General features: G+C 40.8%; 1 protein-coding gene and 1 pseudogene across 2 annotated transcripts; one reads left to right on the forward strand and one right to left on the reverse strand.

The window, feature by feature from the left end:
- On the reverse strand, positions 1,511-24,963 carry CEP55 (centrosomal protein 55). Of its 2 annotated transcripts, none has more exons than XM_005698222.3 (9): positions 24,882-24,963; positions 22,501-22,695; positions 20,221-20,496; positions 17,345-17,413; positions 8,168-8,318; positions 6,603-6,916; positions 5,267-5,338; positions 4,452-4,577; positions 1,511-2,615 (listed from the first exon to the last, which is right to left on the reverse strand). In XM_005698222.3, exons 2-9 carry the CDS (start codon positions 22,681-22,683, stop codon positions 2,415-2,417), a joined length of 1,392 nt encoding a protein of 463 aa, XP_005698279.1. In that variant the 5' UTR covers positions 22,684-22,695; positions 24,882-24,963; the 3' UTR covers positions 1,511-2,414. The 2 variants fall into 2 exon arrangements, with proteins under 2 accessions (XP_005698279.1, XP_005698278.1); XM_005698221.3 differs by lacking the exon at positions 24,882-24,963 and adding an exon at positions 24,657-24,865.
- On the forward strand, positions 9,444-10,485 carry LOC102176013 (annotated as a pseudogene).

The following is a 25,047-nucleotide window of genomic DNA, read 5'->3' on the forward strand; positions in this document are numbered from 1 at the left end:
ACAGGCTATATAGTCCATGGGGTTACAAAGAGTTGGACATGACTCAGTGACTAAATAACAACCTTGGGGCAATTTTTGGGCTTCCCTCGTGGCTCAGATGGTAAAGAATCTGCCTGCAATGCAGGAGACTGGGGTTCAATCCATCAGGAAGATCTCTTGGAAGGAAATGGCAACCCACTCCAGTATTCTTGCCTGGACAATTCCATGGACAGAGCAGCCTGGCATGCTACTGTCCGTGGGGTTGCAAAGAGTCAGGCATGACTGAGCGACTAACACACACACACACACACTTATCTGTAATACTTGTTAAACTGTTGTAGTGGAAGATGTATTGGTCCTTGGGTTAAATCAATAGTGTGTCTGGCAAGCAAGAAAGTGAAGGCTATTGTCAGGTGCTAATTCATTGTCATTCAGGTGCATGCCCTTTCTTCTTTCTCTGGTTGCTTGGTTTGAGAGGCACAACTTTAATCTGAATCTGAGTGCTCCTGTCTACTCGTGGACCACAGGAAGTGCCCTAGGGCTCAGCCTTCCCTGCCCCTTTCTCCATTATCTCTTCAGATCCTGGGTAAAACCCTAGCTTGAACCGACCTTTTACCTTTGGTGAACCTACCTTTTACCTTGGGTGTCGCCACTAGATTGGGGGTTTCCCTGGTAGCCCAGCTGGTAAAGAATCCACCTGCAATGCAGGACACCTGGATTCAATCCCTGGGTTGGGAAGAGCCCCTGGAAGAGGACATGGCAACCCACTTTATTCTTGCCTGGAGAATCTCAACAGACAGAGGAGCTTGGTGGGCTATAGTCCATGGGGTCACAAAGAGTCAGACACGACTGAGCAACTGAGCACAGCACAAAAAGGCAATAGAATGTATTTTTCAGTGTCTTACTCATGTTTCCCACTCAACCATCCAAAGCCAAAAAATACTAGGTTCTAAAGAGAGCACAGCACAAACAATATGGAAAATAAAGAGAACCAGACCAACAAATACTGGATTTGCCTTAGAAGGCAGAGCACTGGGGATCTTGGAAAGAGTAATTTTGCAGGAATCATTTCATACAAGCCAAAATGGTAGTGGCTCTAACAACCACTCCCATTGGGAGTCAGGGCCTCCCTCATGTTTCTACAAACCTGCTAAGTGACCTGGGTAAGTCATGCCCCTCTCTGGGACTCTGTTTCATCCAGGAGTTAAGGTTGGGCTAGTCAGTAGTTCTGTCTTCAGTGATACACCAAAATGCATCTAGAGAACTCGTTGACAAGGCACATTCCATGCTTCCCATCCCCTCAGAAACCCTGATCTGGACCACAAAGAAGGCTGAGCACCGAAGAATTGATGTTTTCAAACTGTGGTGTTGAAGAAGACTTTAGGGTCCCTTGGACTGCAAGAAGATCAAACAAACCAATCCTAAAGGAAATCATTTTACACTATGTTTATCTGTAACTCTCTGGCACCCTTCTCAGGGAAGAAATCTTAAAAATACCCGTCTATATACATATACTCTCCTCATAGCAAAATTTATTAAATAACTCTTTATTCTTTTCTCCTTTACATTACCAATAGTAGCTCAGTGTTAAGCATTTTAGAAAACCTGAAGAAATTTTTTTTTTAAATCTTGGTTTATGCACACATGTATAAAAATATTCAGATAAGCAAATATCTGTTCATTACATCACCCAGCTTTCAAGAGTGCCAAAAATAAATAAATAAAACATTTGCATATCAAGAGAGGGCTCGGTGGTTTTGTTAAAATTCATTTTAACAATTTTAGCTAACTAACATGTGCTGATGAAATTCAAGTTAAAGGTATAGCAGTTAACATCACAGAAAACACTGTGTGGCTATAAGGAGTATTCCTTAAACAGAATCTGCTTTGTGCTTCAAACACAGCTAGGTCTACAGTTTCAACAGTAAGCAGCAATAAAGATGAAGAAAATGCCCAACTTTTCTAATAACTGCTCTATCATAGAAAGGAAATATAAACAAAAAGAAAAAAGCATCACCATCTCTTCACAAAGGACATCAAAGTCAGAATGGTAGGCTTATGAAGTGCTTGGATTAAAAAATAATAACAATAAAGATCCCTGGTTAATTGCCTTCGATTTTTTAAAAATCCGAAAAACAAAATATTTGCTTGTTGGTGTAACAGATTTGACCTACAAGCAATAACCTGAACTATCTTTTCTTCATCAAGTACTTTAACAGTGCAAAATGTTAATGGTCTCAGCATTCAATGCTCGGAAATGCAAAGCAGGCAAAAAAAACAAAAACAAAACACAACAATTCACTGCTATGCTAGAGTCTTAAAGGTAGACAGGCAGTTTCTGACGTGAGGTGAAATAAGCAATTCAAAATGTCCATTAGCTAACATAAGATACAGTATTGAATCTTTTGGCACAAAAACAAAGAACAATCACATTGCTACTTGGAACAGTATTCAACGTGGACGAGTAGATCTCGGTGTTCGGTGGCTGGATATTGGATATTGCACTTAGGACATTCCACCAGGCTTTCATTTAACGCAGCAGTGGGACTTTTTGGTAAGGCGCCTTTTCCTCTGTTTTCAGACTCCTTTTGGAAAGTGACTAATGGCTCTGTGAAGGCAAACTCACGAATCTGCTTCTGAAAAATAAGTGTCAAATGAACACGTTTGTATAGATGGCCTACCATTCAGCAGTTGTAACTGCTCCACAGATACTCCAGTTGCTTCAGCCCTCTAGCTAGATTTTTTTCTGAATCTCTCCGGTCACTGGTATTACACTGGTAACTCATGAGGTGGTTACGCATGAATGCAAAGTTGCTTCAGTCGTGTCTGACTCTTTGCGACCCTATGGACTGCAGCCTACCAGGATTCTCTGTCCATGGTATTCTCCAGGCCAAGAATACTGGAGTGGGTTGCCATGCCCTTCTACAGAGGATCTTCCCTACCCAGAGATCAAACCCACATCTCTTATGTCTTCTGCATTGGCAGGCGGATTCTTTACCACTAGCACCACCTGGGAAGCCCTTATGAGGTTGTTATAAATCACTGAAATTACCCAGGAAGTACTAGGATCAGGTATTTACATAGCAGGTTTTATTAAAATGCTTAGGGTCACATGTAAAGGTGGGCCTATGGGCAATGCTGACAAAGATTGCTAGGTTAAAGACAGGCAACTTCAGCAATAAAGAACTGCATGGAATTTAGAGCAGCAAAAAATTTTAGCAGGTCAAACAGGTTACACACAGGAATGACTAAGATGCTGTATAATTAATTTGTGACGTCTCATTTTCATGTTTTTTTCCCTGAGAAATTTAGAACAGTCAGTAACTAAAAATGAACATTTTACAGCATACTGTAAAGATGAATGGTAGGAAAAGGAAGAAAAATACAGGAAAATTATGGATTCATTTGTATACTCTTTGGCTTCCTGTACTTTGATAAACAGTCATAAACAGGAATGAATTATAAATTTCAATTTTAAATATTATGATAAAAATCAATGACATAAACAGCCAAAAATTTTATTTTCTGTCTTTTATTCATAAAGAAATTGCAAATGATTTTAAAAACTGCTCTTTTCTCTTTTGAAAACTGAAGAATTCTATTTGTAACATTGCACCCTTTGCAAATATTCTGCAATACAAGGATCACATACAAAATATGGGCTAGTGGGACAGACCCTAACAGGTTTAGTCCAGGGCTTACTGTGTGGTTCTTAGCTTCTAATTTGTGTCCAGCTCTTTTGCCGCTCCATGGGCTGTAGCCCACCAGGCTCCTCTGTCCATAGGATTTCCCAAGCAAGAATACTAGAGTGGGCTGCCATTTCCTTCTCCAGGGGATCTTCCCCACCCAGGAATCAAATGCTTTCCTGCATTGGCAGGTGGATTCTTTACTACTGAGCCATCAGGGAAGCCCCTCAAAGCTTATTAGTAGAATGAAAATAAATCAAAACCATTTCCTCATAGAAGCAATGTTATTAAAAAGGTTAATGTTTTAAAAGGTTATGTGTTCAAGTTAATCCACAGAATGTGCTTAATTCAGTATGCCTACAGAGTATATTAACAGTAATAGTCCATTAGCCCTAAAAGCAGCAACTTTTCTTTCTGTTGTTTAAAGAGAAAAGCACAATTTCAGTTCAGGATCTAAAACTGCCCTGCCTTGCTCCCTTTGTCCCTCAGACCAAGCTCTGTTCAGTGCCTCTAGAATCACAGAGCCCAGAGTGGGTGGGGATGATCCCAGGCACTGGTAATGTTATCATTACCAAGAGGCCAGTAATGTCCCTCTGTCTAGTACTTTGAACTGATGCTCAAAGGGCAGATGCTTCAAATGAGGCAAGGGATTTGATTTGACTAATTTAAGAAACAGCTATTCTTAAACTGTATCCTTCTATTTTGGGAACTGCTTTGACATATAAATAAAAAGATGGAAGAAAAAGAAAGATGAAATAAATTTTTGTCTAACCATTCCAGACTCACCAAGGATTCCAACTGTGTTATTTGATTTCTTGCTTTGCGGAGCTCCTTAAGAATTACATGCAATTGATGTTGCATATTTTGACGGTCAAGTTTTTCATTTTCAAAGTCTAAAGTACATGCCTGCATCTGGAAAAAAGTGCCCAAGACAAGACAATGACAGCTACTGTATACTGTCTAGTTTTCCTGACTGGATGTTTCTTTAGTATCACAAGAAAAACACATGTTGGGCCATCAGAGCAAGAACTCCTCTGAGCACAGGGATATGTTGATAAACGAAGAAGCTCTATCCAAGGAGCAAAGCCAAAGTGTGAGGTCTAAGTGAGTGAGGAGCAGCTTAAGAAGCTGCTGGTTAGAATCTGTCCTCCTCATCCTCCTTTTTGTAGGAAAGGGAAGGAGATGGCTGTTCCCTGGTTTCAAATATACGAAAAATCTAAAATATACTAAAATCTAAAATATACTAAAAATCTCTGGTCTCTGAGAGTAACCGGTCTCTGAGTTCTACTTGAAGTTATCAAGTAGTTCTATTAGGAACATCCTGTCAGACTACCAGCCATTTAGGGAAGAAGAAATTTTGCTCAGGCAAACATCCACCTGTCAAGAAAATTGCCATGTCACCTCAGAGAATTCGGTTTAGCCTAAAGATAGTAATGGGACTATATGGCTTGCACAAGTCGTCACTTTCAATATTTTTGTTAAAGGTTTTAAAAAAACATTTTCTAGAACTTACAAATGGTTCTTCATACAACAGTGTAAACATGAGGAAAAATTCCATTTCTCAAAGGTTAAACTGATTTAGAAGGAACCCTCTTGAGTACCTGTTGTTCCAACAGAGCTACCCTTGTTTGCTCCTCCTGCTGCTTCATCAGAGACGTGTACAGAAACTGGACCTGTAGGATGTAAATAGAACCAACACTGTCACATTAAATTCTTATAGCTTGACCTTGACTCAGGATGCGTGAAAGGCTCACAAATATCACATCTCTAACCAGGGCAATATCTGCTCTTCCAGGCGAGTGCTAGCTATGGTTGGACAGCTATCTATGCGAGTAGCTGAGCAGTACCGCTTGGGCCGAGTTCCCTGAGGCACAGACTGAATGTAGAAAAAAGCACTAAGTCGCAGTGGACAAGCAGGTCCTAACATCCACTGATATTTCTGAGTAGGATAAAAAAGCTGGCAGAGCTTGGCCTCCTCAGCCACAGAGTTGTAGCAAAATTTTCAATCATTTCTGCTTAATCTTTTGTAAATATCACTGCTCACACCTCTAGGCAGAAGTGAGCGTGGTAAAAACTGAGAAGGCAAATGTTATAAGACCATTTTTTCCCTCTCACTCAAATTTTGGAAGATTTTAGAAATCACTATTCTAAGAGTAGCAGTAGCTAACATTTACCTAGCCCTTTAATTTACAAAGCGTTTTTACGTTCTTTCAGCTGACCTTCACAGAAGTCCTACGAGGTGAGAAGAGGTTATAAGATTTATTATTACTAATTTGACACACAAATAACCTGTCAGTCAGAGAAGTTAGCTGAGTTTCCTCAGGTATCCTCGATGAGAGACCTGGGATAGACCCCAAATTATGTGTTTTCCATTAGTTCATGCTGCTGGGAAAAATTTAATAAGTTTCTCTTGAAATAGTACTCAATTCTAATAAATCTAATGTAGTAATGCCAACATTACTGAGACAAACATTCCAGATCTGGCTGTGAGCATCTAGAACATGGGGGATATACAGTGAATGAACTTGAGAACAGTTCACAGTGCCAGCCTAGGAATCAACCTGGATCCCCCTCTTTCAGCTTCCCACACATGCCTACCTCGTCCTCACTCAGAACCTTTGTGTCTGTGATCTCTTCATCAGGAGGGAATTCCCAGTCACTCACCTCGCTGCTGCCTTCTTGCCATCAGCTTTGTCCAAATATCATCTCCTCAGTGAGGCCTTTACTGGCCTCAATTTCTCTTGATCATACTACCCTGTTTTATTTAGGTACTTGCTTATGGTCTGTCTCCCTTCTTAGCATGAACTCCTATGAGGGGGTAGGAACTTCTGTTGTTCCATGCTGGTTCCTGAGTAGTTAAAATAGCCCCTGACACTTAGTAAGTACCATGAAAATTCTGGATTACGAACCATGGAAAACCAGGCTGGTTAGACTCACCTGAGATAACAGCTCCTCAGATCTCTTCTTCTCTTCTTCAAGTTTTTCCCTGGCAAGATCATTCTCTTCCTTGAGCCTCTGTATTTTCTCTGTTTTATGCCTGTCGTCTTCCAGATGTTGCACATCTGCCTTTCTTTGTGAACACAACAGTTGATTTAAATCTTGCACTTCTTTTTGGGTTTCTTCATATTTTCTTCGAAATTCACTCAGTTCAAAATTCAGCTGAGTTATGGTTTGTCGTTCCACCTCAAGATCTTTTTTCGCATTTGCCAAGAGATGGTTATAATATTTTTGCTTTTCTTCTTGAAGATAACCTGTGACAAACACATCATGGCACAACTTACTTTACAAAATAGGTAATTTTCCTGAAGAAATAAGTGTAAATATGTTTCTGTAAGCATGACTGCATTTTTTCCTCATCTTCAAAAATGAAGACTCAAGAGACAGGGATCATGGTTGATGTTTGACAGAATAAGAAACAAGTTCAGGTATACTACTTGAAGTTACAAAATGAATAGATAGAAGAATCAGAAACAGTAATATAATTATTCTGGGGGAGGGGAATGTCACTAATGTCTAAAGAAAACAAACCAACAAATAGAGACATTAATGCATATACCACTTTGATAAAACACACACAGAGAGAGAAAGTAAGAGAGAAACAATAAGAGAGGGAGAGAGAAAAGAAAAATCATATTACCAAAGGAAAAAGCTAGACTTCACCCATAATTAAAAACCTACTTTTATGTGTAGCAAATTTATAAAGGCAATACAGTAGTAACTTTGTCCCCTGAGGGATAAATAGTTTTGAATTATCTCTAGAGATATTCCTTTCATACTGTTTTAGCATTAGCTTCATTTTAAATATTCAAATGTGAAGCTCTGAGATTATGAGCCTTCTCTTTCTATAATTCAAGGCTCCAGTGCCAGTGGGGCTGTCAGTCATTTAAATGAGTGCCTTGCACAGAGCTTTTTCTTTTCCTGGCTCATCACCAGGAACTGGCGAATCTATTTGTAAAACGAGAATAATGATCCTTTCTGCCCCCACTCTTAGGCTCTTGTGAACTCAATGGAGATCAGTGTCAGAGAAGCTACAAAGCCTTTGGCAAACAGCATCACTGATAAGAACTTCACCTCAGTTCTAGGGTGAGATTCAAATGATTGAAGAATCATGTATAAAAATGTAACCTTTCTCCTAGAGTTGATATGAATAACTGCTAAAGGGAAGCGGAATAACAAGACAGTCACTGACAAGGCTAGCACCGGGGGAAATGAAGCTGGAGCAGGACTTTGAAGGAGGGAAAGGATTTGCAAGGTGGAAAAGACCTGACGTGCCTGCAGAGCTGCAAGATCCCTTTACCCTGTGCCTCTCGCCCTCTGGTGTCAGAAAACAATGGGAGATGAATTCAGAAGGTTGGTTAAAATGGGCTTTCTTACTTCAAGGCTAGCAGACTTGCTCTTGTTTTACTTTATAACACAGATCTATAAGAATCTAAATTTGATGCATCTCTCTTTTTGGAAAATGTCAGGCAGGCCAACCCAGAAGAACATTTTTACACCAGTACCTTCTGATTCAGTCTTTTTTGTCTGCTGCGGGAGTGTCTGAGGGGCTGTTTCCAGTTTCTGTTCCAACTCAAAGATTTTCGCTAGAAGTCCTTTCACGTAGACCTCTCGCTGCTGATCATACACAAGCCACTGCTGATTTTTCTCCAGAGCCTCACAGTGCAAATGAAAGCAAATCAATAATCAAAACCCAAACCCTTCAGATGGACAAGAGACCATACGGGACGCAGTCTTTTCCAGCACATAAATACTCGATGGCTCGTATCACAGAATGATTCCAGGCATCACTGTAAAGCTTCCCACACAAAGACACGTTCCAAGGCCACACACCTTCAGAATTCCAAATAACATGGCCAAGTCATGTCCACACAGGGTTACGTTCATTTGTCCGCTGTCTCCTATACAGTCTGCCTCATGTCGGTGTTCACATCATTCTCTGTTACTAGAACGCCTTTGTGGCAGAGGTAGAGGTGCAGCGCTCAGGTACTCTTCAAGAGGTATTTCCACCCACCCGAGGGCTCTGCCTGCGGGCTTCCCAAGGGGTGGACAGAGGCTGTCAGGCCTGCATCCTGCTCTGACAGTGCCGCCCCGCACCGCCTCTCCCACCCCGCCTCAATCCTGGGCCTTCCTCTTCCTTTCACAGATGTGGCTCCCCGATAAACTGCACTGCTAACTACTCCGTCTCATGTCTGCCTCCCAGAGAACCAAACTCAAACACCACCCCCTTTCTTTATCACCAGCTTTCATCTTTTAGAGCTCAAAAATCCCCAAATGGGACCTTTCATCTAGTTTGTATAGGGGTTTAGGAACTCAATTGTTATAAACACATACCTACATATTTTAAAAACTTATTTTACCAACCATCATTAGCTTTTTTCTGTGTTTGCTGTTTCAAATAGACTGTGCGTGCTTAGTCGCTCAGTCAAGTCCTACTCTTCACGATCCCATGGACTACAGCCCGCCAGGCTTATCTGTCCATGTAGTTTTCCAGGCAAGAATACTGGAGTGGGTTGCCATTTCCTACTCCAGAGGATCTTCCTCACCCAGGGATTGAATCCGTTATCTCCTATGTCTCCTGCATTGCAGGCAGATTTTTTATATTAAGTTCCTTGAAGTGGCAGACCATGTTCTTCCAAAAGGACTCTCAGCTTTTGCATACAATGTATAGTCAAGGAATTATTTGAATGATGGACAATATTAATAAAATAAGCAGTGTCTATTTAAGTTACCTGGTAACAGAGAAAGTGGTTTACTTTACCATTACTGTTCATGTTCATTTTTCATTTCAGTTACATCTTTCCTACAAGAACCTCACTATGCTTTACCAGCCACCTAGCATAAGTTGGAAAATTTTATAAAACCTCATCTACATTTTCTGTGGCTCATTCCACCTGATCTGTGGCAAGATACTAGCAAATATTCACATAAGAAGCTACGTTAAGGGAGTTTGGGACAAAGGAAAGCCGGGAAGAGGCGTGGTAGCTACCTTCTCGTCTCCTGCGCGCGACCCCTCCCGGGACCCGTGATGCAGTGGCAGCTGCAAGGAGCGACGTACGGTCGGGGTTGAGCCCCAAGTGAGCTGAGGGCTCGCGCTTTTCTGGCCCTCCCCCCCGGGCCCGCCCCACTTGAAGAAATGAGTGGTGGATTGGCCCCAAGTAAAAGCACAGTGTATGTATCCAATCTGCCCTTTTCCCTGACCAACAATGACTTATATCGGATAATTTCCAAGTATGGCAAAGTTGTAAAGGTTACTATAATGAAAGATAAAGATACCAGGAGGAGTAAAGGGGTTGCATTTATTCTATTTTTGGATAAAGACTCTGCACAAAACTGTACCAGGGCAATAGACAACAAACAGTTATTTGGTAGAGTGATAAAAGCAAGCATTGCTATTGACAATGGAAGAGCAGCTGAGTTCATCCGAAGACGAAACTACTTTGATAAATCTAAGTGTTATGAATGTGGGGAAAGTGGACACTTAAAGTTATGCCTGTCCTAAAAATATGCTTGGAGAACGTGAACCTCCAAAGAAGAAAGAGAAAAAGAAAAAAAAGAAAATTCCTGAGCCAGGAGAAGAAATTGAAGAAGTAGAAGAAAGTGAAGATGAAGGGGAAGATCCTGCTCTTGACAGCCTCAGTCAGGCCATAGCTTTCCAGCAAGCCAAAAGTGAAGAAGAACAAAAAAAATGGAAACCCAGTTCAGGAGGTCCTTCAACATCAGGTGATTCAAGACGCCCAAGGATAAAGAAAAGCACATACTTCAGTGATGAGGAGGAACTTAGTGATTAAAAATATAAATATATATATTATGTAAATATCATTAAAATTTAAGTCTGGAGTACCAAGTTCCCTTGGGACTAAAAATTACTTTTGAATTTGAACATAAGAACACTTAGTACCAAATACTTTTTTACTTTAGATAGTTGATAGGAAATGGTAATTTTATAGTATCATGTTTATCTTACATCAAGATTTGCTAATAATCATTAATCTTGAAAACAGTTCATTTGAATAAAAAAGGAAATTTAATACTATTATAACAATGCTATCCCAAGAAGAAAGTCAAAGTCGCTCAGTCCTGTCTGACTCTTTGTGACCCCATGGACTATACAGTCCCATGGAATTCTCCAGGCCAGAAATACTGGAGTGGGTAGCCTTTCCCTTCTCCAGGGGATCTTCCCAACCCAGGGATCAAACCCAGGTCTCCCACATTGCAGGCGTATTCTTTACCAGCTGAGCCAGAAAGGTAGATAGTAAAAAGATTTGAGAAGTTCATTATAAAAGTTTATTCATGATTGGTTTATATAAGAACTTTTGAAATAAATTTCATCTTTAAAATAAAAACTTCATAAAGAAAAAAAAAAGAAGCTACGTTAACTTTAGTGGATAAATCAAGGTAGCATATATGGACAGGGGTGTATAGGTTTATGAAAGGCTTTAATATTAATTTTATTTATTTATTTTGGCTGCACTGGGTCATCATTGTGCCTGGGCTTTCTCTACTTGCAGAGAGTGGGGGCTACTCTCTAGTTGTGGAGTGTGGGCTTCTCACTGCAGTGGCATCTTTTGTGGCAGAGCATGGGCTCTACACTCTCAGGCATTTAGTAGTTCAGGCTCACGGGCTTAGACACCCCGCAGCATGTGGTATCTTCCTAGACTAGGGATCAAACTCATGCTCCTTGCATTGCAAGGTGGATTCTTAACCCCTGGGCAACCAGGGAAGCCCAAAGATTTATGAAATTTTTTAGTGAAAAATTCTACTGATATTTTGATTGTTAACTGGGACAAATTCATATATACTCTGATTCTAACTCTCACTGGTCTTAACCATTGGATCCTTGGAAATTCAGTCAAAGGCAAAGCCAAAGGAGCCTGCCAGGGCTGTACACAACTGTATAAACACCTCCCCCTCATCCATACCCTCTGTTTTTGCCAGTAGCAGCAGGACAGAAATTCAAGTTGAAAGCTGGCAAAGAAGATTTGCTTGTGAGTAGCAGAGGGAAAACAAAGTCTTGAAATGCTTATATTTTAGCACCAAATTACAACTCTTCTCTTCTTTCCAATCTAGGTCTTCCATCCAAAAGCATGGAAAGTGAAAGTGAAAGTTGCTCAGTCGTGTCCGACTCTTTGTGACACCAGGGTCTATACAGGCCATGGAATTCTCCATGCCAGAATACTGGAGTGGGTAGCCTTTCCCTTCTCCAGGGGATCTTCCCAATCCAGGGATCGAACTCAGGTCTCCTTCATTGTGAGCGGATTCTTTACCAGCTGAGCCACAAGGGAAGCCCAAGAACATTGGAGTGGGTAGCCTATCCCTTCTCCAGAGGATCTTCCTGACCCAGCAATCAAACAGGGGTCTCCTGCATTGCAGGAGGATTCTTTACCAACTGAGCTATCAGGGGCTGCCCCCTTTTTGTTCTATGCTTCTGGGAGACTGAGGAAATAAGTCTCAGTGACTACTTGTGTAAACAGAAGACGCACAGCTAAATCTAATGTCACAGGCATAAAATGTTAAGGGCCCCAGAAGGAGGTACACACAGAGATACTAAAACCCCTTCACCAATGGCCAAGTTCATTGGTGATGAGCCCTCTGCCCGTGGCACTTGTGCTAAGACTTGCCTAACATGAAAGTGTGAGTCACTATCATGTCTGACTCTGTGACCCCATGGACTGTAGCCCACCAGGCTCCTCCGTCCATGGGATTCTCCAGCCAAGAATACTGGAGTGGGTTGCCATTTCCTTCTCCAAGGGATCTTCCTGACTCAGGGATTGAATCCAGTTTTTCCATACTGCAGGCAGACTCTTTACCATCTGAGGCCCCAGAGAAGCCAAGACTTACATGAAAGTGAAATTACTCAGTCATGTGTGACTACTTGTGACCCCATGGACTGCAGCCTGCCAGGCTGCTCTGTCCATGGAATTCTCCAGGCAAGAATACTGGAGTGGGTAGCTGTTCCCTTCTCCAGGGGATCTTCCCAACTCAGGGATCGAACCCAGCTCTCCCACATTGCAGGTGGATTCTTTACCATCTGAGCCACCAGGGAAGCTCAAGACTTATCTACCCCCACAGAAATACCTGCTTGAGCAGTGGCTCACTGTTGGATCTTGGTAATTTGGGGATTTATAAACCCTTACTTGGAGGCTGATTTCCTCATCAAGAACAGTGAGAGGAGACACAGGCCATGACCAATAGCTCTAGGTTAATTAATATAATGATCACTTAATATTTTGAGGCAAAATAGCTATAGCTAGTACGTTCAGTTCAACCTCTTCCTCTATCCCTCAAAGTGCCAAGTTGTTTTAATTATATTAATAACAGAATATTTTAAAGCTTCAGGACAACACTTGCTGAAACTGAAGCTAGGTTCCCTTAGACTGACATTAAAATTGTCCACTATCTGCTACTTCCCATCTCTTCAAATCACAGCCTGGCCTTTCCTTTCCTCCACTGCTTCCTTGTTGCCTACACAATAATGCACACATTCTGTGCCTCTTCCCTTCGTGCAGAGTGCTCTACAATCCCTTCCTATGTTATCTGCCCACTTAAATTCCACATTACATCACGTTCCAGTGAATCCAGGCTTATCTTTCAAGGCTCCTCACCATAACCCTCCTTATCAAGCTTCCTTTCCTTCGCAAGCAACTAGTGATTTTTGTGTCCATTCAGTCTGCTTGTCATCTTATACTCATGAACTCTTGATTGCTTCCTGATGATACTTCTTATCTTAACTATACCCTGAGCCCTCTGGACAGCTGGGCACAGGCTTGTTTAGATATTTTATTTCACAGTTCCTTATTTGTGTTTCTGTACCTAGAAGCTGCCTGATAAATGTTTGTGAATGATGTTGACAACATGGGTGGAGAAAATGCCTGCAAGAACCAGAAAGCCTTGTAGACCTAGACCAGAGTTTGAGAGTGTTCAGAGAAGGGAGGAGGGCAGGAAGGAATCGAGCAGTTCCTTATACACAGTAGAATACACTTAGTGATTCAAAAAGAATAAAACACTTTCAAAAATCTATTACTCGTTAATTAAGTAGTGCATGAAAATGTAATCAAAACATCTTGTCATAGAACTATCATAACTATTTCTGTAGTCTTACAAGTGTATAATATGTATCCTTTGTGTCATAATTCATCCTTGACCTGAGGGAATTAATTATTATTAATGATTAAACTGTGGCAGCCAGGAGGTATGAGTTTGTATCCTTTAGGGCTGCCAGAAAAGAGATGGCACAAAGTTCTTAACAAAAAAGCTGCTTAGTGTAACTCAGCTGAAGGAAAACCTACGTGTGTGTGTGCTAGTTGCTCAGTCGTGCCCAACTCTTTGCGACCCCAGGGACTGTATGTAGCCTGACAGGCTCCTCTGTCCATGGAATTCTCCAGACAAGAATACTGGAGTGGGTTGCCATTCCCTTCTCCAGGGGATCTTCCTGACCCAGGGATAGAACCAGGTCTCCCACACTGCAGATTCTTTACCATCTGATCCATCAGGGAAGCCTGATTTTAGTAATCGTGCTGCCAAAGTGAGGATGAGGCATTATTCTAAAGGGCCACATGATGGCGATGTTACTTCAATAAAGTAATAAACATTTCTCTACTCCTGATCTCACTCTGTGTCTACTTTCATTTCTGTAATAAAAGCAACAAAAAGTAGATTTGATAGCTGTCAGTGGATGCTGACATTATGAGTTTTGCATCTTTAGAGCCCTCCACATTAGTTATCTCTTCCAGCTTCGTGTCTCTACACATTTGTTAGACATGCATTTATCATGTTCACCCAAGTTATCGATAAAAATACAGAAGTAGGCAAAGTGAAGCTGTGGGGAATGCCATGAAAGCTCTTCCTCCTGCTTTGGCAGGGATCCATTAAATATTTCCTTGGGCAAAAACTCTAACAGAGACTGAAATGCTAGCCTACACTGAAGAAAAAAATACGCACCAACTGACAAAACTAGAACACGGATGGCAGATTACACAGAAGTATTATGTCCATGTGAAATCTAGTAAAGGTGGTATCTGTATGGTGGTCATGTAAGAGTATCCTCATTCTTAGGAATATACATTGGCGTATACAGGCTGAAAAGGCTATAGATATATGCAACTATTTTATGGTTCAGAAAAAATATTATGTCTGTGTGTGTATGTGTATGTGCGCGGATAGGGGTGGGGACTGAAAGAGAAAGTATAAAATGGGATAAAATGCTAATGAGTTCAATTTTGGTAAAGAGTATGTGGACTTCTGTGTACTATTTTCCATTCTTATAACTTTTCTGTAAATCCAATTTTTTTCCAAATTAAAAATAATTATTATTTATCTTCAGTAATTCTATGTTTAAAAGTCAGATTTTTTTTTTTTTTGGCTGCATCAAAACCATACCCCCTGCAGTGAAAGCCTAGAGTCCTAACCACTGGACCACCAGGGAATTCCCTATAAACCAGATTTTTTAAATCAAGAGCAAGAAACGCCTATTAAAACTGACATTTAGCTATTTGGTTTTAAAGTTACTGAGACTGGATAATGATCACAGCATTGAAAGTGAAAGTCGCTCAGTCATGTCGGACTCTTTGTGACCCCATGGACTGTCCATGGAATTTTCCAGGCCAGAATACTGGAGTGGGTAGCCTTTCTCTTCGCCAAGGGATCTTCCCAACCCAGGGATCGAACCCCAGTCTCCCGCATTGCAGGCAGATTCTTTACGAGCTGAGCCACAAGGGAAGCCCAAGAACACTGGAGTGGGTAGCCTATCCCTTCTCCAGGGGATCTTCCCAACCCAGGAATCGAACCAGGGTGTCCTGCATTGCACGTGGATTCTTTACCAAGTGAGCTATCAGGAATGCGATTACAGCATTAACTCCACGTAATTATTTCCAAATATGAGCCAGACCTAAATGATAGCTGAGGAATGATACAGCTTGACCCTAAGAGAAGTAAAATAGACTTTTAGGACTTATATTTGCCTAACAAACACTGATTCTTAAAACGGGTGGGCAAACCTCTACAGGAAGTTTTGTGGGAGCTCTGCAGAGGGTATAGGATTAGAATGGCTGAGTCCTCCAAAGCCAAATAAAGTGACGGTGTAGACTCTGAGGAGTGAGATTTCTATTTCCCTGCTTCTCAGTCTTCCAACTATAATACTCCCCCTGGTCTGAAAGATCTGCTGAGATCCCAAAGCATCTCAGAGCTTGGCCACCTCTCGCTTCTCAAATGTAAGTTAATGGTTCTCACAGAGCGGTCCTCAGACCACCAACAGTAGCAGCAGCACCTGAAGCTTATTGGAAATGGAGACTCTCAGGTTCTACCCCAGACTAATCATCATTACATAACAATAATTTTAGTTGATATTTGGAGTAGTTAACACTGAGAAGCCTAAAAATTACACATGGGTTTAAGAAAACAGCATCTATTTTCAGGCACTTTGCTAAAAGAGACACTATAAAATTCAAGAAACTTCACCAGATTCCATCTAGTCATTCTTTCCAATTGGCTAAATGCTGGGGATAATACATGACATACAACAAACTTATTTTGATGGTTCTTTAAGAATTGTGTTTCTTCTTTATTTTAGCTACCTCTAGATAAATTACTTTGAAAAGGGTACTCTGCTGCTAAGTCGCTTCAGTTGTGTCCAACTCTGTGCAACCCCACAGACGGCAGCCCATCAGGATCCCCCATCCCTGGGATTCTCCAGGCAAGAACACTGGAGCGGGTTGCCATTTCCTTCTCCAATGCATGAAAGTGAAAAGTGAAAGTGAAGTTGGCTCAGTCATGTCTGACTCTTCGCAACCCCATGGACTGCAGTCTACCAGGCTCCTCCATCCATGGGATTTTCCAGGCAGGAGTACTGGAGCGGGTTGCATTGCCTTCTCCCAAGGGTACTCTAGAACCCAGTTATACAGACACTAACGGATTTAAATTCTTTTCTTGAAAATCAAATAGACCTCAAGGTATGCCTGGTATGTGAGATAGAACAGGACTCTTAAGAGCATACTTAGATCAGGGTAGACATGCCAGTAATATTTCTGGAATCACAATATCTACCTATTGACCCAATAATTAAATCAAGAATTTCATACTTTGTATATCTAATCTTAAAACCTGAAAAAATACACTGTGACTACTAGTCCTATGTCCCCAATTTATTTAATTTTCAATGCAACCCACCAATCCATTTAAGACATGTTTGGAATAATACAGCTAACCTCATATCCAATTGTAGGAAAAAGAAATATTGAATACACAAAGAATGTATTTGCTTTTCAAAGTAGGAAAGCAAATCCTGTTTCTAAGGGAATAATTTCAAACTAAAGAGGACATCTAGCATGGATAAACAAAAAGAAAAAATAATACATATTAAATTACATTACTATAAGAAAATTATTGAGCAAATTAGACAAGTGAAAACGGGATATTATTGAGTTATTTGGTAGAAATGGATGATTTCTAGCCTAAAGATTTCCAAGGCTTTCCTAACCATACTTACAGGAACTAGCCCTCCTGAATGCCTGGAAAGAGACTTAAACGTGGTAACCCAGAGAGATGATCTCAAACTATTCATTTCTTCATCTCATCAAAAGATTTTTTTCAAGCTACAGCATTACTGTTGTCAATTTCCATGAAATTTAATGATAAAGGAATTAGTCCTCTTTAGCCATAACTTAACAAAATAAAAATGAACTTACATCTTTCAGCTGTACTTCCATTTCATGAATATTATTCATTGATGAATTGAAGCAACTTGTAGCCACAGTCTGTAAGTAAATCAATATTAGTTAACATGATAATTTAAGAACATAAGTTTCCTCATTCTATTTACCTTCATAATAAGACAGTATATTTCACATACATCCCAAAATCCAGAACTGGTACATGCCAGGTGATGAGTAGCAGTGCGGAATTAAAATGTCCTGGAGGCCTCCTAAGCAGATTGGACACCCTGAGATTTCATATCTAATTTGATATCTGAGGTCCTCTGGACCCCAGAATCACCAAACTAGCCTTCAGTGGATATGAACAGCCCTCTGATTTTCACCAGGAAACATAACCAAGCAATTGGCCTACTTAAATGAAATCTTGAAAATATTAAATTGTCAAATAAAAGAAAAATTTTGTTTCCTAGAATTATATTTATATTCAACATTAGCAATAGTATTAACTAGTATTCATTCATATAGAACTCAAAACATAATTTGTCTCCTCTTCTTTCTTCATTTTTTCAGAGGGAATAAAAGACGGGAAGTAGATGGTAAGCTGGTGGCTCAGACGGTCAAGAATCCACCTGCAGGAGATCCAGGTTTGATCTCTTGAGTTGGGAAGACCCCAGTGTTCTTGCCTGGAGAATTCGATGGACGGAAGAGCCTGACAGGCTACAGTCCATGGGGTCGCAGAGTCGAACATGCCTGAGTGACAACACTTTCATTTTCCAGGTGGTAAGGTACCAAAGCTAACCAACAAAGCTCATAAAAAGCTGCATTTCAGTCTTTTAATAGCTTTGAGGAAAGAGACTTGTGTGAAGGATGGCAAGAAAGCTCAAAATATTTTTTTTTCTCATGCTCTTTCCCCCCTCTCAATTTAGTCCTTCAAGTGGAAACCATGACACAGATAGTTCATCACATTTCTTTCCTTTTACCCTGGGCACACTGCAAACCACATTTCCCAGCCTTCCCTGTGGTTAGTGAGGTCATGAGACTGAATTCTGTCCAATGGAATGTAAGCAGAAATGAGATATGTCAATCCTCGGCCTAGACCCCACAGGCTACCCCAGTTCTTCACATGCTCTCTAGCCCAAAGCTGTGTATAAAGGATCTGGTGGAGGACTGCGCTCTGAGAGAAGAGGGAGCCACTAGAAGGAAGGAACCTGGATCTCTGAATGATTCTGTGGAGCAAAGCCTCCTCCACTCCAACCTAAAATAAGCTGTGACATGAGCGGAAAAATAATCACTTGTTGTATAAGACTTTGAGATTTGGAGGTCTGTTGTCAGATGATTAGATATGCTGACTAGTACAGAAATGAACAGTGAGTATCCCACAGTGATTACATGAATACATTTTTAAAATTATCATTTCTACCAAGATTTCTATTTCCATCTTCAAAAGTAGAGAAACTAATTCTTGAGCTTTAAGTAAAAGTGAAAGTGAAGTCACTCAGTCGTGTCCAACTCTTTGTGACCATATGGACTGTAGCCTGTCAGGCTCCTCCGTCCATGGGATTTTCCAGGCAATAGTTAAGTGGGTTGCCGTTTCTTCCTCTAGGGGATCTTCCTGACACAAGGCTCAAGCCCACATCTTTTGCATTGGCAGGCAAATTCTCTTAGAGTAGGAAGCCTCACTCTAAAGGGGGAGATAAAGTACAAAGACCCTTAACATCACTGAAGCATTTATTTGAAAGCAATAGATTTTCTTCTGTAAATAAGTTCTGGTCATTCAGTGGTGTCCGACTTTTTGCAATCCCATGGATTGTAGCCCACCAGGCTCCTCTGTCCATGGGATTTTCCAGACAAGAATACTGGAGTAGGTTGCCATTCCCATCTCCAGGGGATCTTCCTGATCCAGGAATCAAACCCAGGTATCCTGCATTGTAAGCAGATTATTTACCATCTAAGCTACCAGAGAAGTGCCCTTTCTTCTGTAAGAAGTGTTAATAGCTGTGGTATTAGTATTATTCACATGTCCAAATTTTCAAGAGAATCAAAGGTCTGATCAATAAGAAACTATTTACTTAGCACTGTGGTGGCTCAGATGGTAAAGAGTCTGCCTGCAATGACCCAGGTTCGATCCCTGGGTTGGGAAGATCCCCTGGAGAAGGAAATGGCAACCCATTCCAGTATTCTTGCCTGGAGAATCCCATGGATGGAGGAGCCTGGTGGGCTACAGTCCATGGAATCACAAAGAGTCAGACACAACTGAGCGACTTTCACTTCACATGCCAGGCACTCTGCTAGGTTGTTCACATATATTGTAACATTTAATCTCCAGTACTCTTATCCTCATTTTACTGATGTGCAAAATAAGATTTAGGAGAGGGGTCTGGTGAATTCTAGCATTGTTTCTAAGGCTGGAGAGGTTAAGGAATTTGTTTAGACTCACACAGCTAGCAAGTGGAATCTGAACTCAGAGCTGCCTACCCATAAATCCATGCTCTTTCTACTACACTAGAGACTCTAAAACACAAGACAGGAGAAAAGCATACTTGCTGTTTTAATTGGGTATCTCAAATATGAAAAATAACCAAGAAATGAAGCCACTATTCTCACAGTACAAACTATAGAAAAAAAGAATTCAAAAAAATCTTCCTGGCTATTGTAGATACACAGCAGAGTCTGTATTCTGAAAACTCCCTTGGGCAAAACAATGGTATGGTCAGTGGAGGGAGCCATATTACCTATTTTTGCTTATAGCAAAGACTAGGACTATGAAAAAAAAAAAAAGTAAACCTGTTAGTATACTATACTGTCTCACCATTTGACAAGCATGTTTTAACAAACCCATTCTTCATAATAATTACAAACTGTATTAGAAAGATTTTTTTTAAAAAATCAGGTTTTAAAGAAATTAGTACCTGTGATAGATGAAGCGAATTGGCTTTGCCTTCAAGTTCAGCAAGCCTTGCAGTTGTAGCAGACAACTGTTTCTTCAACACATCTGTCTCTTCAGACAAGGATTTCAACAGCTGTTCTCTTCTTTCAACTTCCTTCGTTTTCTCTTCCAGCTGTTCAAGCAATGCAGGAGTGCTGTGCTTGGCTTTCAGCTGGTCTCTGAGTCGCTGTATTTCTTTGTCCTTCTCTGTGAGGCGATAAACATTCTTCTCTCTCTCAGCTTCAAGGACTCGAATTTTCTAGACATAAACTAAGAAGAATCTTAGAACAAGGCCAGGTCAAACACAAAAATAAACAGTACATTACAACAAGCATTTAGGAAGTATTTATTATGTATCAAGTCAGCATTATACCAGATACCAGGACCAAAAAAATGCTCAGAGAGCTCATAGAGAGTTAGACCAATACATTAATGCAGTATGATAAGTGCTGTGGTTAAGATATATATAAAATAAATGGGACATGGACACAGAAAGGAGAGACCACTTAGAAAGCTAAAGAAGAGCTGGCTCTCACCTGATTATCTGCTAATCATTCCCCCATCATGCCAATTCTAGTCATCTTAATGGCTAAAAGTTGAGTCACACAAAGAGACACATGCTTGCTGATAAACTTGAAGCAACAGAATTCAGCTATTACAGAATGTTATAGCTGGATAAAAGTACATTCATAAACTTGCTTTTTGTTAATAAATGATTTGGTATCAAATCTAGAAGGTTATCTTCCAGGGAGTGTTCAACATTTTCAAGGATTAGAAAGTTAAAGAAGGCATGTTAGTTAAACTTGCTGGCAAAAGGGAGAAAGCACTAATATAGAAATGATAGAAAAAGTAAGTAAAATGGCTTTGCACGCTGACAAAGGGGAAAAAAACCTTAATACTAAAAACTCACATTTGAGGGTGGGCGGGAAAAACAGTTATTCAAATAGAGATGGGGACGTAGAGTTGGATGGTTGTGTGAAAATGATGAGGGGATTTTTAGTTGCCTACCAGCTTAAGATAAGACGGTATTATAACACAGTACCAAAGAAGCCAATACAATTCTAAGATTTCATAGAGTACAGCATCCAGATTAGGGGAAATAACACTACTGTTTGAATCTGTGTTTGTGACTGTGTGCAATCCAGAAGCATTAATTCAAGAGGGACATGAACACCAGAAAAGTGTTCAGGAAAGTGACCAGGATGAGAAAAAGCCAGTAAAGCTGAAGAATATGGGGCTGGCCTATCGATAAGTAAGAGGAAGCAAGATTTCCTTGTATATCTGCATGCATGCATGCTGTCACTTCAGTCGTGTCCAACCCTATGGACTGTAGCCTGTCCGGCTCCTTTGTCCACGGCATTCTCCAGGAAAGAATATTGGAATATCTTTCCATGCCCTTCTCCAGGGGATCTTCCCAACCCAGGGATCGAAACCCCATCTCTTAAAGTTCCTGCTTTAGCAGGTGGGTTCTTTACCACTGGCACCATCTGGGAAGACTTGGACACCTGAAAAGCTGTCAATTGGATTAAAAAAAAAAAAAAGACTTGTTTCTGTGTAGCTTTAATGGACATAGCTAGAACAAACTGGTAGAAGTTATAGGAAGTTTAATTTTAATTGATTATAAAGGGATTTTGACAGCCATTGCTTGTCGGAAGTAAAATGAACCAGAAAGAGAGCTCTCAGGAAAGCTACTAGATTCTTTCACCAGATTACAAAATAATCTTTATGTCTAAGAATTGGTGACAGATCATTTCTCCATGCTTAAATAAGAATTCACCTCAATACGTGTTTAAAAAAATAATAAATCATTTGGTTTTATGATGTGCCTTATAAAGTAAAATTTAAAGAAACCCAATGATATTATTTAGTATGGATCATTTGTTTTCTAACTATGAAAAATAAAAATACCCTTGCAAAATAAATTCAACTGATTAAATTTTAAATCCTTCCAGTTCTAATATTCCTAACTCCTTTTCAGACTATGTCATAACAAATTGTAAATTAGGGAAATATAGTGTAACAGAACACAAAATGCTGATATCTGTAATGATTTTACCTTAAAAAAAATCAGAAAACAAAAATTACTTGTAAAGTAGCCAAAGTACATGATTAAATGGGTTTTTAAAACTTCATGCTAAAATCTAAACCTCAAAGGTGACATGATTAGATTTATTGTTTACATTTAGTGAACATAAAAACTAGATTATATCATATACTTTCTCATCTCCCATAGTAAAGCTTACTACAGTTTAAAAGGTCTTACCTCCAAAAGTTTGTGTCTGTCTTTATCAATCAGCTTTCCTTTTCCACTTGTGATTTCATCTACTGATGTTTTTAAAGCTGCAATTTCTCCCCTAAATTTTTCTAATGCAGTTTCTGATTTGGAATTACTAGGCTTTGGTCCCCATTTACTTTTAATTAAATCTTTGGGATTTCTGGAAGTCATCTCTGAAAGTGCCTGTAAAAAGAAATCTGAGTTTACAAGGTCAAATCTCAGGTTTGAAAAGATCTAATAACCTATTTGCTAAACAGAAGAACCTTTCTATATAAATAGAAGTGATACAGTGGGGTATGGCTTCTAGCTTGCTAACAACAATATATATATTTTAAATCTGGGTGGTACATACACGGAGGTATTCAATATGTCAACGTGTATGTCTGTGTTTGTGCAGGATTCTTATGTGTATCATATTTCAATAGAAATGTTTCATTAAAAAAAATAGAGGGATAACCAATGATTAAGCCGTTAAATGAAACCTGAAAGTTAGATTACAAAGACAAACTTTACTCCAGAATAAAAACCCAATGACAAATAATATAATTCTGAATATCTGGACATTGAAACATCATTACCTGACATAATGGTGTGTCCTCTGTTTGAGAAGATAGGCCTAGTTCAGTTCTATCTTAACTGTAATGTTCAGAGAGCACAGTGGGCAGAAGTGAGAAGAATTCAGTCTGAGGCATTTATAGGAAAAAGAGACCCAATATTCAAAGAATTCAGGAATGGCAGGAATTAAGAACAAGAAGTAAGGAGAAGCTTTGTTGCTAAGTCATGTCTGACTCTTTTCCCACCCCATGGACTAATAGCCTGCCCAAGCTCCTCTGTGCATGGGATTTCCCAGGCAAGAATACTGGAATGGGTTGCCATTTCCTTCTCCAGGGGATCTTTCCTACCCAAAGATCAAACCCAAGTCTATACTGAGCACATAATAAAAGTAGCTTTAATTAGGGAGGTTAAAAAGCATTTTTCCACCTATGGATTCCAAAATAAAATAATAATAATGATGTAACTAAGGAAGCCAGAGGAATATGATACAATTCATGCATTCAAAAAATATTGGAGAACCTAATTTACCAGGCAGCATAATAGGTGTTGGGTAAAAACTGGCTGAAAACAAGAATGAAAGAGAGATACGCCCCTTACATGACAGAACTTTCAATCTAGCAGAGATGGCAGGCAATAACAAGGAAACAAATATAGATCCTCAATTTGTAAAATAAATGTTATCCAGTAAAAGAAAAGTACAGTGATTAATGATACAAGTAAAAGTAAGGGAGACCTACTTAGACGCTGCGGTGGGGAAGGCTTCCCTATGAAACTGACCTTTAGGGTCACCCTGTATGTTATTGCGGAGAAGGCAATGGCAACCCACTCCAGTACTCTTGCCTGCAAAACCCCATGAATGGAGGAGCCTGGTAGTCTGCAGTCCATGGGTCGCTAAGAGTCGGACACGACTGAGCGACTTCACTTTCATTTTTCACGCATTGGGAAAGGAAATGGCAACCTACTCCAGTGTTCTTGCCTAGAAAATCCCAGTGACGGGGGAGCCTGGTGGGCTTCCGTCTATGGGTTGCACAGAGTCGGACACGACTAAAGCGACTTAGCATGTATGTTATTGTTGTTTAGTCGCTAAGTCCCGTGCCCCTCTTTTGCGACCCAATGGGCTGTAGCCCACCATGCTTCTCTGTCCACGAAGAATTTCCCAGGCAAGAATATTAGAGTGGGTTGCCATTTCCTTTTCCAGGGGATCTTCTCATCCCAAGGATCGAACCTCGTCTCCTACATTGGTAGGCGAATTCTTTACCACTAAGCCACCAGAGAAGGTTAGCCCTGGATTTTTGTCCATTCTAAGGTGAAAGATTAAGATACTTAGTAAAGGGCAAAGCATCTACTACAGGCCACGTCTTCTACAAGTGGAGGCAAATCTACAGAAACCTTCACATAAGACCTCCAGTGGGAAGAGAGGCAAAGAAAACTGCAAAAACAGGCACCTTTCTTCTCAACTCTGAGGTGAAGAAGTTTGTAGAATAGACACGAAAGAGCTTGCTAATCCGCAAAATGCTGTACTAAGGAAAGGACTTGGCCAAGTCACTAGAACTCCCTGCGCTTGTCTGAAAGAGGATGCTAACACTCACGGGCAGAGCTGAAAGCCGGGATCCAATCGGCGACGGCGTCCCGGGCAAAGGCACAAAGTGAGCGCCAGGGAACGGCGACTGACTCCAAGGTAAGCAGAGATTGAATCCCAGCCAGCGCGATCTCGCACTGATCCCGCCTCCCCCGCGGTCACACCCGGCCTCAAGGCTGCGGGTCCTGGCCCCCCCGCCACCCTCCGCGGTCGCCTCCCCGCAGCCAGCCAGCACCTGAGGCGAAGCGCAGCGCTCGGGTCTGCCCAGTCACACCCTTTGGCGCGGGAGCTTCTTCCGGGAGTTTGAATCCCGCGGCTGCGGGGCGGGGCACGTCACTGCCGGCGGGGGCGAGGCTCTCCGATTGGCTGCGGCCTCCTGGGGCGGGGCCTGGAACCTGAGT

This window comes from Capra hircus, chromosome 26, assembly GCF_001704415.2.
Source record: "Capra hircus breed San Clemente chromosome 26, ASM170441v1, whole genome shotgun sequence".
Lineage (NCBI taxonomy): Eukaryota > Metazoa > Chordata > Mammalia > Artiodactyla > Bovidae > Capra > Capra hircus.

Bases quoted from the DNA above. Each gene is read 5' to 3' on its own strand.
- CEP55 (XM_005698222.3), bottom strand. From the start codon at position 22,683: ATGACTTCCAGAAATCCCAAAGATTTAATTAAAAGTAAATGGGGACCA. The intron at 17,414-20,220 runs GTACTAATTTCT...ATTTACTTACAG, and splicing joins ATTCGCTTCATCTATCACAG to ACTGTGGCTACAAGTTGCTT. The intron at 4,578-5,266 runs GTACTCAAGAGG...ACTTTTTTCCAG, and splicing joins TAGCTCTGTTGGAACAACAG to ATGCAGGCATGTACTTTAGA.